The 12,874-nt window shown below is 42.2% G+C and overlaps 1 protein-coding gene across 2 annotated transcripts in view; it reads left to right on the plus strand.

Moving 5' to 3' along the window:
* The first annotated feature begins 5,880 nt into the window (after positions 1–5,880).
* The window catches only part of PLOD2 (procollagen-lysine,2-oxoglutarate 5-dioxygenase 2), a 121,159-nt gene continuing 114,165 nt past the window's right edge, over positions 5,881–12,874 (plus strand). The window contains exon 1 of one of the 2 annotated variants that reach the window (XM_027544067.1): positions 5,881–6,347. In XM_027544067.1, coding sequence (XP_027399868.1) covers positions 6,227–6,347 — 121 coding nt within the window. In that variant the 5' untranslated portion in view covers positions 5,881–6,226. The remainder of the gene's footprint in view (positions 6,348–12,874) is intronic. The other variant, XM_027544076.1, reaches the window with a different exon arrangement.

Raw genomic sequence — 12,874 nt, forward strand, 5'->3', positions numbered from 1 at the left:
AACAAGTGGTGCTGGAAAAACTGGTAACCACCTGTAAAAGAATGAAACTAGAACACTTTGTAACACCATACACAAAAAGAAACTCAAAATGGATTAAAGATATAAATGTAAGACCAGAAACTATAAAACTCCTAGAGGAAAACATAGGCAAAACACTCTCTGACATAAATCACAGAGGCATCCTCTATGACCCATTTCCTGGAGTAATGAAAATACAAGCAAAAACAAACAAATGGGACAAAACTTAAAAGCTTTTGTACAGTGAAGGAAACTATAAGCAAGGTGAAAAGACAGCTTTCATAATGGGAGAAAATAATAGCAAATGAAACAACTGACAAAGAATTAATCTCAAAAATATTTAAGAAGCTCATGCAGCTCAATACCAGACAAATAAATGACCCAATCAAAAAATGGGCCAAAGAACTAAACAGACATTTCTCCAAAGAAGACATACAGATGGCTAACAAACACATGAAAAGATGCTCAACATCACTCATTATCAGAGAAATGCAAATCAAAACCATAATGAGGTACCATCTCACACCAGTCAGAATGGTTGCTATCCAAAACTCTACAAACAATAAATGCTAGAGAGGGTGTGGAGAAAAGGGAACTCTCTTACACTGTTGTTGGGAATGCAAACTAGTACAGCCATTATGGAGAACAGTGTGGAGATTCCTTAAAAAACTGGAAATAGAATTTCCATATGACCCAGCAGTCCCACTGCTGGGCATACACACTGAGGAGTCCAGAATTGAAAGAGATATGTGTACCCCAGTATTCATCGCAGCACTGTTTACAATAGCTAGGACATGGAAGCAACCTAGATGTCCCATTGGCAGACGAATGGATAAGAAAGCTGTGGTACATATACACAATGGGATATTACACAGTTATTAAAAAGAATGAATTTGAATCAGTTCTAATGAGGTGGATGAAACTGGAGCTAATTATACAGAGTGAAATAAGTCAGAAAGAAAAACAACAATATAGCACATTAACACATATATATGGAATTTAGAATGATTGTAACGATAACCCTATATGTGAGACAGCAAAAGAGGTACAGATATAAAGAATAGACTTTTGGACTCTGTGGGAGATGGTGAGGGTGCGATGATTTGAGAGAATAGCATTGAAACATGTATATTACCATATGTGAAACAAATCACCAGTCCAAGTTTGATGCATGAAACAGGGCACTGAAAGCCAGTGTACTGGGACAACCCTGAGGGATGGGATGGGGAGGGAGGCGGGAGAGGGGTTCAGGATGGAGGAGACCTGCACACCCATGGCTGATTCATGTCAATGTATGGTCAAAACCACCACAGTACTATAAAGTGATTAGCCTCCAATTAAAATAAATAAATTTTAAAAAAGTCTACAAACAATAAATGCTGGAGAGGGTGTGGAGAAAAGGGAACCCTCTTGCACTGTTGGTGGGAATGTAAATTGATACAGCTATTTTGGAAAACAGTATGGAAATTTTTTAAAAAACTAGGAATAAAACCACCATATGAGCCAGCAATCCCACTACTAGGCATATACCCTGAAGAAATCAAAATTAAAAAAGACACACTTACCCCAATATTCATTGCAGCACTATTTACAATATCTACAACACTGAAGCAACCTAGATGTCCATTGATAGATGAATGGATAAAGAAGTTGTGGTCAATATATATGATGGTATATTACTCATTCATAAAAAATCATAACATTTGAATCAATTCTAATGAGGTGGATGAACCTAGGGTCTAATATAAAGAGTGAAGTAAGTCAGAAAGATAAAGATAAATATCATACACTAACACATATAAATGGAATCTAGAAAGATGGTAGTGATGAAATTATTTGCAGGGCAGCAATGGAGATACAGACACAGAGAGCAGACTTTTGGACACAGGGTGAGGGGGAGGAAAGAGAGAGTGAGATGTATGGAGAAAGTAACATGGAAACTTAAAATACCATGTGTTAAATAGATAGCCAATGAGAATTTGCTGTATAACTCAGGGAACTCAAACAGGGGCTCTGTAACAACCTAGAGGGGTGGAATGTGGAAGGAGATGGGAGGGAGTTTCAAGAGGAAGGGAACATATGCATACCGTGGCTGATTTATGCTGATGTTTAGCAGAAATCAACAAAATTCTGTAAAGCAATTACCCTTCAATTAAAAAAAAAAAAAAGAGTGGAGCAGGGATACCTAACCCAGCCTGAGATAGGACAAGGCATTCAAGTTGGGCTTTCCATAGGAGATGTCACCTGAGCCTGACAGAAGTTAGCCCGAAGAAAGAAGATAGGAGAGGTGTGGAGAAGAACATTTTTTTCCTCCTGAGAGCATTCTTTTTTTTTTTTTTTTCTTGTTAATTTTTATTGGCGTATGGGCTTCTCTGCTAGCCCAGACTGTAAAGAATCTGCCTGCAATGCAGGAGATCTGGGTTTGACCCCTGAGTCAGGAAGATCTCCTGGAGAAGAGAATGGCTACTCACACCAGTATTCTAGCCTGGAGAATTCCATGGACAGAGGAGCCTAACGGGCTGCAGTCCATAGGGTCATAAAGAGTTGGATACGGCTGAGTGACACTTTTTCGCTTTCATAGTTGATTTACATTGTTGCATCCGTTTCTGTGCACTGAGTCGTATAACCACTCTTTTTTAGATTTTTTTCCCATATAGGTCATTATAATTCCCTATGCTATACAGTAGGCTTTCCTTGTGGCTCAGATGATAGAGAGTCCACCTGCAATGCAGGAGATCTGAGTTCGATCCCTGGCTTGGGAAGATCCCCTGGAAGAGGGCATAGCAATCCACTCCAGTATTCTTGCCTGGAGAATCCCATATACCTGTACCCAGGAGCCTGGTGGGCTATAGTCCATGGGGTTGCAAAGAGTCGGACACAACTGAAGTGACTAACATATACACGTGTTATACAGAAGATCCTTATTAGCCATCTATTTTAGAAGAGTTTTTTAACAGAGGGATAATATGAACAAAGGCATGGTGGCTGAGCAGATGCTGTTGCTATTACCGCTTCTCCATTTCTCCTCAATTCTCCTTATGATTTCTGAACACGCCAACCTCAGTTCTCATGGCCAAGACCTGCACATTCTTGGGGAGTGGCTGTGCCTGTGAGCATAGCAGGCTGGGGATGTCTGAGAATGAATGAGTGTTTCCAGCCCTTAATCAACTACTGATGAGTATTAGCATATGCTAATATATATATAGTATATTTCCATTATATATAATTTCCATATATTTACAATATATATATTTCTATTCTCTGCCCTTTGACTAGGATATTTCTGTGGGGTGTACTTTATACAGTTCTGTGGGATTGTGGTGACCTACTGCGGTAGATTTAAAAATGTACCTATTATTGGCTAATTCTCTTTCCTGTGTCATTTCACTTTCAACTATCCCTTTTCCTTGAAACTTCCAACAAACTGCTGGTCCTTGAAACTTGGCTCAGGGTTTGCCTCTGGAAGAACCAAGTGACTACTTCCCAAACTCTAGAGAATAGAAATGATAGTCTTTGATTTGCCTTGGGAGATAATAAAGCAAACCAGATTGGTTATAGGGAGAGGTGATCAGGTTTGATAGTGAAGGAATTTGAATTCTAGGTTAAGAGATGTGGCTCACGTCCAAATTTCTTCTGAAATCTTTGAGTTTGGGGGTAAAATAAGCAAAAGGATGTCAGAGTATGATGAAACTAACTGTGATATCTGGGGCAGGAAGGATCTAGAGGGAGAGCAATCAGTTAGGAAACAGTTTAGCACAGTTAGGAGTGCCTTAGTGAAGTGGCAGTGACAATGGAAAGGAACAGAGGAGAGGAAATATGAGGGGGAAAAAATGACAGGATTAGGAGTCTAGCTCTGTGTGTTGTGGGGAGGGAGGTAGGGGGAGGAGAGAAGTAGAAAATGTCTGAGGTTTTGTGAGTTAAAGAGCAGCAGTATCATTAACAGAGATGAGGAAGCTATTGAGTAGGATTTGGATTTCATGAGTTAAAGACATTTGGAGTTTGTGCCAGTGGAATATCCAAGAAGAAATGTTCAGCAGACGGCTGGAAATATAAGAAGGCAGGAAGGATTTGGTTTCAGAATTGAGGCTCTCTCAGACAGCGATAAATGTGTCTGGCTATTTTGAAAAGCCCAAAGAAACACTTACTTTATACAAGTCGTATAGTCCTGAACTTGTGAGTCTCAGTAGAGAAGGAGGAATGTCATAGTAACCTGCAATTATTGGTGGACTTCACAGTTGAAACAGACAACCCCTTGTGATGTGGACAGGCTGAAGGTATGCATGGGGGCAAGAAGGGGATTGAGAACACAGAAAGCTAGGTTCTAACCATTGCGTGTTCTTGAAGATAGTAGACAACCAGGGAAGTGAGGAATCAAGCTCAAGGAGTTTGGCAGAATTCAGGCGCAGTAGACAGGTTTGCAATTCTGGAGAGTGAGATCTGGTCAAAAGAACAGTCGTTTTCAGCAGAGTCCTCAGATTCAGAGGACTGATGCTGTTTGTTTTCTGCCTAGTTTTATGGAGTGGCGTTGGCCAGACACAGAAAGATGTTATTAAGGAATCCCTTCTTTAGTCTTTTCTTCTTCAGGCTAAACAAACCTTATTTCATTCTTTCAGGTCATACTTTCCATTTCTTTAATTATTTGTTACTCTTCTCTGAACTTTCTCCAATTTCCCCCTTAAAATACTGAGACCAAATGTTACAAACACAATAACAGCTCTTAGATCTGGACACAGGAAATGCTTCTTTTTCTAAGGTGTCACACCCAGGCATCATTTCTTTGCTGGTTTTCCACCTGTTTTTAATGTGAACATCAAGTACTCATCTAGATATCATGCTAATTTCAGACACAAAGTGATCATAGTGAAACATTCCCACCCCTCCCCACCCCCCCAGTAATTTTCTATTTTAACTTCAAAAACTCGGAGTTGGAAAGGGTATTGGCTCAAGTCAGTCCCCCGAGCCCCCTCCCATCCCTCGCCCTTATTTTTGGAAGATGGAATATTGCCATACTGCCGGTCTGATTCTTTTCTCCCATAAAGTCGGTCATGTCATGACATATATGAGGTAAATTGTCAGGCTTTTACCTTATTTGTGCTTTTGCCCCTGCTCATCCCAACAGACGAAACACTGGGCTAGCTGAAATGTGATGAGAAGTAATACATTAAACGGAATTCGCTCAGACATGAGTCAAAACTGGAAGCAAAGGAGGACGCGCCAGGGAGCCGCGAGATGGCTCTGACAACATCTCTGGGAGTAATTTTCCATGTGGACCGCAGGAGGATCTTGTAAGGCACAGCCCCAGGTTACACATGCTGGACTCTGATTCCGCAGGATTTACAAGCCATTACTGGAGAGAGTCTACGGCTCTCCTGGCGCGGGCAGAGGAAGAAGAAATGTTCAATGGACAATAAAAACTTTCGGTTTACAGAGTAAAGTTAAAACAGGGCCTTTCTTTCACAGGGTTTAGAAACTCGCCTGAGTTAACGGGGGTGTGGGGTGAGAGTGTGGGTGTGTTCATCTCCAGCGCTCAAGGCCTGGCGAGGTCCCACTCAGCCAAGATTACCGAGATTTGTAGTCGCTTCTAACCCGAGGGTAGGATCTCAATCCAGAGGAGAACAGATTCGCACCCTCTGAGGCTACCGGGAAACTCGGGTCACTGGGGGAACGCAGAGTAGGGAGCGGGGAGCGCCGCCCGCCGGCCAGACTGCGGGCGTCTCCTCCCCGCCGCCTCAGGCCCACTCCCAAACCGAACTACAAGCTTCCTGGTTCCATCCAGAAGCCCTGCGTGAGCCTCCACACGTAGCCGCAGACGGCTCCTTAAATAGGTCGGAGTGGAGCAAACAATCCCAGACGTGGGGCTGGGGCAGGCGAGCCAAGGCGACCGCACTGTGCACGCAGCGGCGGGTCAGCCGGCGGCCAATAGCCGGGGCGCAGCCCGCCCTGTCGCCTCCCCCTCGGGGAGGCTATAAGTCGCCCGCGGCGCCTTGGGCGCCCGCCGTCCTGTGCTACCCAGATCGCCGGGTTTCCCGCGTCGCTCTCCGCCCTGCTCGCGTTGCCCCCCGCCGGTCCCCAGCTCATACTCCGCCCGCCCGCTCCCGCCTGCTGTCTTCCACCCGGGGCGGACCAGGGGTCCCCGCTCTCGCGAGAAGTGCGCCGCTGCCGGGCGGCTGGGGTGCCGGAGCCCGCGCGGGCCCTCGAGGGGCCGAAGATGGGGTGGTGCGCTGTGAAGACGCAGCAGCTGCTGCTGCTGCTGCTGGCGGCGCTGGTTCTCCAGCCCTGGAATCCCTGCCTAGGTGCAGACTCCGAGAAGCCCTCCAGTATCCCCACAGGTGAGCGCTCCCGCGGGCCACCCTGTCCCGCGAGGCTCGGCCGGATTTGCGGTTCATTCATCCGCTGGCCCTTCGCATGGGGCCAGCCAGATGAGTAGGTGGAGGGGGACCCGTCCCTCCCAGGTCCGCGGAGGTTGATTTGGAACGAGTCTGTCCTACCACCAGGACCACCGAGGTGGTTGGGGCGGACTGTCCTTTCTTCCCAGCACCGCCCAGGTCTTCCCCAGAACTGACCTCGGGCGGTGCTGGTGTCGGGAGGAATGTACGAGCATCCGCCCTCATGGGCTCTTGGAATCCTCCGGAACCCGAGAGCGCACGAAGTTTTCTTCAACACAAGTTGGGGGTTTCCTTTTGGGTTTGGAGGTCCCTGGGCGCCAACACCTTTCCTGCAACTTTCCTTTCTCCTTTTTTGCTGGAGTTGGCAGGACTTATCCTTACTGGACGAGGCGGTACTCCCTCTGTGACCTAAACACGGGGCTCAGTGTACTTTCTGATTGATGGTGACACATTCCTTCCAGCGCCCCAGGAAGCTGCCGGTAACACCTACCTCCTGCCAAAAACAACGCTCAAAAACCTTGGTTGTTTTCAGTAAGATGGCTTGGCTACCCAATACCTCCCTCCGGGCGGCAGCTTTCTTCCTTGGGGATTTGGAGGGGACGCTTCTCTTGCCTTTAGGCACACTCTCCCTAAGCCTGATGCCGTTCCTTGTTTTCAGAAGCTGGAACTGCAGTCTATAGTCCAGTCAAGGTCATCTAAAACACAACTTTTTACATTTAGCAAGATTAAAGAAAATCTCACCACACGTTCGTGGAAACATACTTTGCATCCATTTACTGCACATCGATATCCTTGGGCTTTTCCACTTTTGTACTCTAACTCAATGCTCTCTGAAATTAGATCTTGCATTTAAATGTCCTTCTGCTGTACTGCTTTTTTTTTTTTTTTTTTTTAATTAAGATCATTTTGTCTTTTTAGGGTAGATGAGTAAATAGGACTCTTTCTGTTTGAATTTTACTTAAGCACAAGGACAGAAATTTCTGTTTTAGGTCTATATTCCAAAGTTGACATTTGGTGTAAAACCCAATCAGTCCATGTAAGCAATACGTTTGTCTTCATCTGTGTTTCAGAAAACTGCAGTGGAGTAAGTTGCCCATCTTTCTACATTCCTGCCAAACAACAAACAGTACGTGCTTTGTTAGCTTGAGAAACTTCAGCATTCGGATAGATTTTTGTCGGTTACAGGATACTTTTCTTTTTCTCAGGTCTATGCGATGGCTTCAAAATGAGTTTCTCAACCCTTTGTGGTTCCTTTATGTTTTAACTAAATTTTTTTCATTACTTTAAAATTATCTTTTAGTGTAACATCTAGACAAGAAAATGCCTTCAGCAAACTTGGAAAAGGAGATAAAAAATAATTCCCAGGAAAATGACTTTCTTTGTTGAAACACCCAACGAAACTTACTGGAAAATAAAATAACCTCTAAGGGTTTTGCTACTTTTAGAGGGACCTCTTCAGCCTTTGCATATTTTATTTCACTTCATTTTCAGCACTCCTTACTTTTTATAGAAGGCATCTCTTTGTGGTTGCGTTTAGGTTTACATTCAAAATCATCTTCCTTTCCTAATTTGACTTTTAAGTTTCATGAAGGTGGACTGTAAAGTTTTAATGGATTGTAACATCAGAGAAGGTAATTTCAGATATGAATGCTTTTTTTTCAGAAAGTGACCACATAAAACCCACTGCTGAAATTTAAGACTGGTTTTGGAGAGTGGGCATGGGAAATTGAGAATCATATAAATTCAGAAATGTATTGACTTGGCTTCCCCGGTGGCTCAGAGGGTAAAGTGTCTGCTCGCATTGCGGGAGACCTGGGTTCAATCCCTGGGTCGGGAAGATCCCCTAGAGAAGGAAACGGCAACCCCCTCCAGTATTCTTGCCTGGAAAATCCCATGGACGGAGAAGCCTGGTAGGCTACAGTCCATGAGAGTGGCAAAGAGTCCGACACGACTGAGTGACTTCAATTTGACTTTGACTTTGACTTAGACTTAAGGTGGAGCCAGCAGTTGCCAGTTTGATTATGAACTGTTGTATAAGTAGATGTGATAAGTTAATATATATAGATGGTATAGTGCTTGATAGCATAGGGAGAATCATGGATTGTGTTCCATTTTCTCTCTAAAATATTACAGTTGAAAATTGCTTAATTGAAAACTTTATGTCAGTATCAAGCAAACTTCAGAACTCTGTGTTGTCTAGCTTACTCAATAGGAGGTGTTTAAGGAATACTTATCATCTCTAACCCCCTATTTTTGCCAATATATCCCAGCTAGCCATGAAGAAATAGATTAGACCAGGCCTTATTTACATTTTGAACCAGATAACTATTTATTGTGGGAGACTACTCAGTGCATTTTCGGAGAAGGCGATGGCATCCCATTCCAGTACTCTTGCCTGGAAAATCCCATGGACGGAGGAGCCTGGTAGGCTGCAGTCCATGAGGTCGCTAGGAGTCGGACACGACTGAGCGACTTCACTTTCACTTTTCACTTTCATGTGTTGGAGAAGGAAATGGCAACCCACTCCAGTATTCTTGCCTGGAGAATCCCAGGGACGGGGGAGCCTGGTGGGCTGCCGTCTATGGGGTCGCACAGAGTCGGACACGACTGAAGCAACTTAGCAGCAGCAGCAGCAGCACTCAGTGCATTTTACAATGTTTAGCAGCATCCTTCGTCTCCACCTATTGGATACCAGAGCACCCTTCTTCAGGTGTGAATATGATATATGTCTCAAAATGAAAAATAATCATATGTCTTCCAAGGGACACAATTGCCCAGGATTGGGAACCACTGGATTAGACAAATCCATTTGTATTTGAGACCATGTGGTATTATAGTATTACTGGGATGATGTTAGCCACTCTAAACTTCCCTGGTGGCTCAGACAGTAAAGAATCTGCCTGCATTTCAGGAGGTCCGGGTTCAATCCCTGGGTCAGGAAGATCACCTGGTGAAGGGCATGGCAACCCATACTAGCTCCATTATTCTTGCCTGGAGAATCCCAGGGACAGAGGAGCCATGACTGAACAACTAATGCTTTCTTTTGGAAACAAATACTTGTAGTGATTTTCAATTTTTCCACTGTAGTAGAGAATGTACTGTTTGAATCACATTAATCAGTTTTTGGACTATAGTTTTTCCTAGCTTTGATGCTGTGTGTTAACCAAAGTTGAAAATACTGCTTTTTGTTCTCTTGACTGAGAGTTCTGCTGTGTACTGCATTCATTCCTGTTTGATTGCCACTTTGTTCTCAACATGGAGAGACTCTGAACAAGGATTTGTTTAAAAATAATCATTTTCTCCTAGAATCACTTATAGGAATTTTGCCTTAAAATTTTATTTCCATGGGAGCTTTCGAGGCAAAACCCTCCTAATGAGTGTCAGCAAATCAAATTCATTCCCTAATTTATGTTTCCTGCACTTTTTGTGCCTTCTCAGTGAGATGAGAAAGCAGTGGATGTATTCCTGCCAAGGATTTGTAATCAGGCGTCCAGAGCTGGATCAACATTTTGTGTGTTTTTTAAGGTACCTTGACCATCCATGGTCTAAATTGGGCAGAAACCAAGTTTTAGGGAAAAATGGAGGAAGTGGTTTCAGATGTTTCTGTCAAGACCAGTATTTTTCAAGCATGTTCATTTATAAACTCTTTAATTTACCCTGGCACATTCATGAAGGAAAGGGAAGGTTGTCCCTATCTGCTGATGTAAACTGGCAATTTACGGGGTGGAGAGGAAAAGACCAAGGTCCTGGAGAAACCTCCAGAAGAAGAGAGGGATGCTTGTCCTCTGTGTACTTTCTGTGTCCTGAGTTCCAGCCACATAGAATGACCAGCCTCTGCCTTACGTTCATATAAAAATAGACATATGAAACAATTCGGGAGAATGAGAGGACCAGAGATGAAAATGAAATTAAGATATCCTTTTCTACCCATCACATTGACTAAAGCATTTAAAAAATAAACTGTGATCATATCAACTGTTGTGAGGATGAAGTTTCAAACTGTTAATGGAAGCACAACATCTTTGGAGAAAAGAGAAAATTTAGTAACATCTGGTGGAATTGGGAATCCACAGATCCTATAACTTGACATGTACGTGTACCTGTCTCTCAAATTTGTGTCTGTTCTCCTTGAAATTCTGTTCTTTATTTAAATCTAGCTCCTAAGAAATTCTTCCTCCTACTGTTTTGTTTTTTTTTTTTGGTTTTCTTTCTAACTTAATGCTGTTGATTTATACAAATCATATCTGCTTTGTAAGATAGATGTTTATGTTTATAGATTTGAGTAAATGTAAATGATGCATTCTTTGGCCTAAGGGTTGAGTCTTTTTTTTTTTTTATGATCCTCATACTACCTTTCCTGTTCTTTTAACACAGAAGATTCTCAGTTAATGTTTGTTATGTTTCAGGCCACCTTGGAGAATTATGAAAAGTGGCATGCAGTCAATGGGATTGTTAGTTGTTTCTTTCCCTGGGGTTTTAACTAAATTCACTTTCTCTTCCCGGGACCCACACACCATCATGATCAAGGAACTTACCCATGAAACATCAAGCTAGGCCTTGTTTCTGAACAAGTTTTTGGCAACTCTCCTCCACATGTGGCGTTTTCTGCTCTACCTACCTTTCTCAATGTAAAATCACACCTTCCAAAATACTTTCAGGTGGTTGGATATCATGATCCTCTTATAGACAGTGAAATGAACATTTGGATGGTGTGTCATTTATAGAAGATCAGATGGCTGAAAGCAAAAGAAGAGGGCTTCTACCCTTTCTTCAGGCCACACTCCATGTCTTTCCTGACCATTGTTCTGTTGGACTTTTGGGACCTCTGGGAAAAACATAGAAACTGGGCATCAGAGGTCTGAAAGAAGCAAAAGGGCCACTCTGCTAAAGAGCACTAATTTGTAGATTTGTGTAAATGGAGGGGAAAGGGACAGACAGAGCCGAAAGCAAAGGTTTCCTTTGCTGATACTTGTAGCAAACTACAGCCCATGGGCCAAATCCAGTGAACTATGAACAGCTACTTGCTTTTGTATGGCTAGTGAGCTAATGGTGGCTTTCATATTTTTAAAAAGCTGAAAAATATCAAAAGAAAAATAACATATCATGACATGTAAAAGTTATATGAAATCCAATATTCAGGGTCCATACAGATTTACTGGCTCATAGCCACATTCATTCATTAATGTATCATCAGTGCCTGCCCTGGTGCCACAAGGCAGAGTGGAGTGGTGATTGTCACAGAGGCTGTATGGCCTGCAAATGTGAAATTATTTCCTCAGGCCCTGTACAGAAACCCTTTGCCCACTCCTAGGAAACGATGTTCCCACTTAAGCCATGTCTTCTGCAGATCTGCTGTTCTCCTTGGAAAGAGTCGGATTGTGGACAGTAGCAGCTGGCTCTGGCATTTGAGAGGGCTGTTTTTCATTTTAGACTTCACCAGTGATTTCTGTGGCATTCTGAACTCAAACAGAGAGCTTCTCTGTTACATCTTTTAAACCTGGTGCTCGATGCTAACTAGACATGTACTTTGGTGTAAATAGTGTGCTTACGATACAAAATGAATAGAACACTGATGTCTGGTTGGAAAGGAGATGCATATTTCTTCTTCAGAGCTTGTGTGTGTTCTAGAAATTTGGTCTAGAAACTTGGTTATGAATTTGTGGCTTCATTCCTGGAAGGAAATATTTAGCACATTTATCAATAAGTATTGTTCTTCAACCATTGCTATAAAACTTAGGCTACGCTGAGAAATTGCTGCTTTTAAAATGACGGATATTTCCTTTTACATTTTACTTCTTTGCATTTGCTGCAGTGTTTGCCTCACTAAACTAAACTTAAATAACAGAAAAATTTTCACAATTGAGATTTTAATTCGCCAAGAAATAGTTATGCAGAGGAGTAGAATTATAGTGTATTATGATTTGTTGTCTTTATGCTACTTACTGTCTTTTTAAAAACTGAAACATAGTTGATTTGCTACTTACTATCTTACAGTCTATTATGTTGCAACCTGTGTTTGGTTATGGTGCTGCTGAGTTTATTACTACTCTCTTAACTGTGTCACAAGAGTGCTCCTTTAAAAAATACTGATTATAATAAAATAAAATTACACAAAGCTTAAATAAGTTTTAATGTTTCCCATTCAGGATAACTTTATTTAAAACAAAATTCCAAGACTGGAGGTATGTTATTTTATACTTGGGGGAAAAATTTCCATTTCATGTTTGCTTCTGTGTGTTAAAAGAGGCAAATCAACATCTGTTAATGATTTTGATTTAGTTTTTAAATATAAATCTTTTAAAAAAAACTAATTCAGGTGAGTGCATTTACATATTTAGTTACTAGATGGATTGATAAGTATTTTTCAGGCCTTGGTCATGTTAGTAGTATATTGTAGCAGTTTTGGGAAAATAACAATCATTTTTTATTCTGATTGAAATATGAATATATCTCCTGCCTTAAATTTATTT

Source organism: Bos indicus x Bos taurus, chromosome 1, assembly GCF_003369695.1.
Source record: "Bos indicus x Bos taurus breed Angus x Brahman F1 hybrid chromosome 1, Bos_hybrid_MaternalHap_v2.0, whole genome shotgun sequence".
Classification (NCBI taxonomy): Eukaryota; Metazoa; Chordata; class Mammalia; order Artiodactyla; family Bovidae; genus Bos; species Bos indicus x Bos taurus.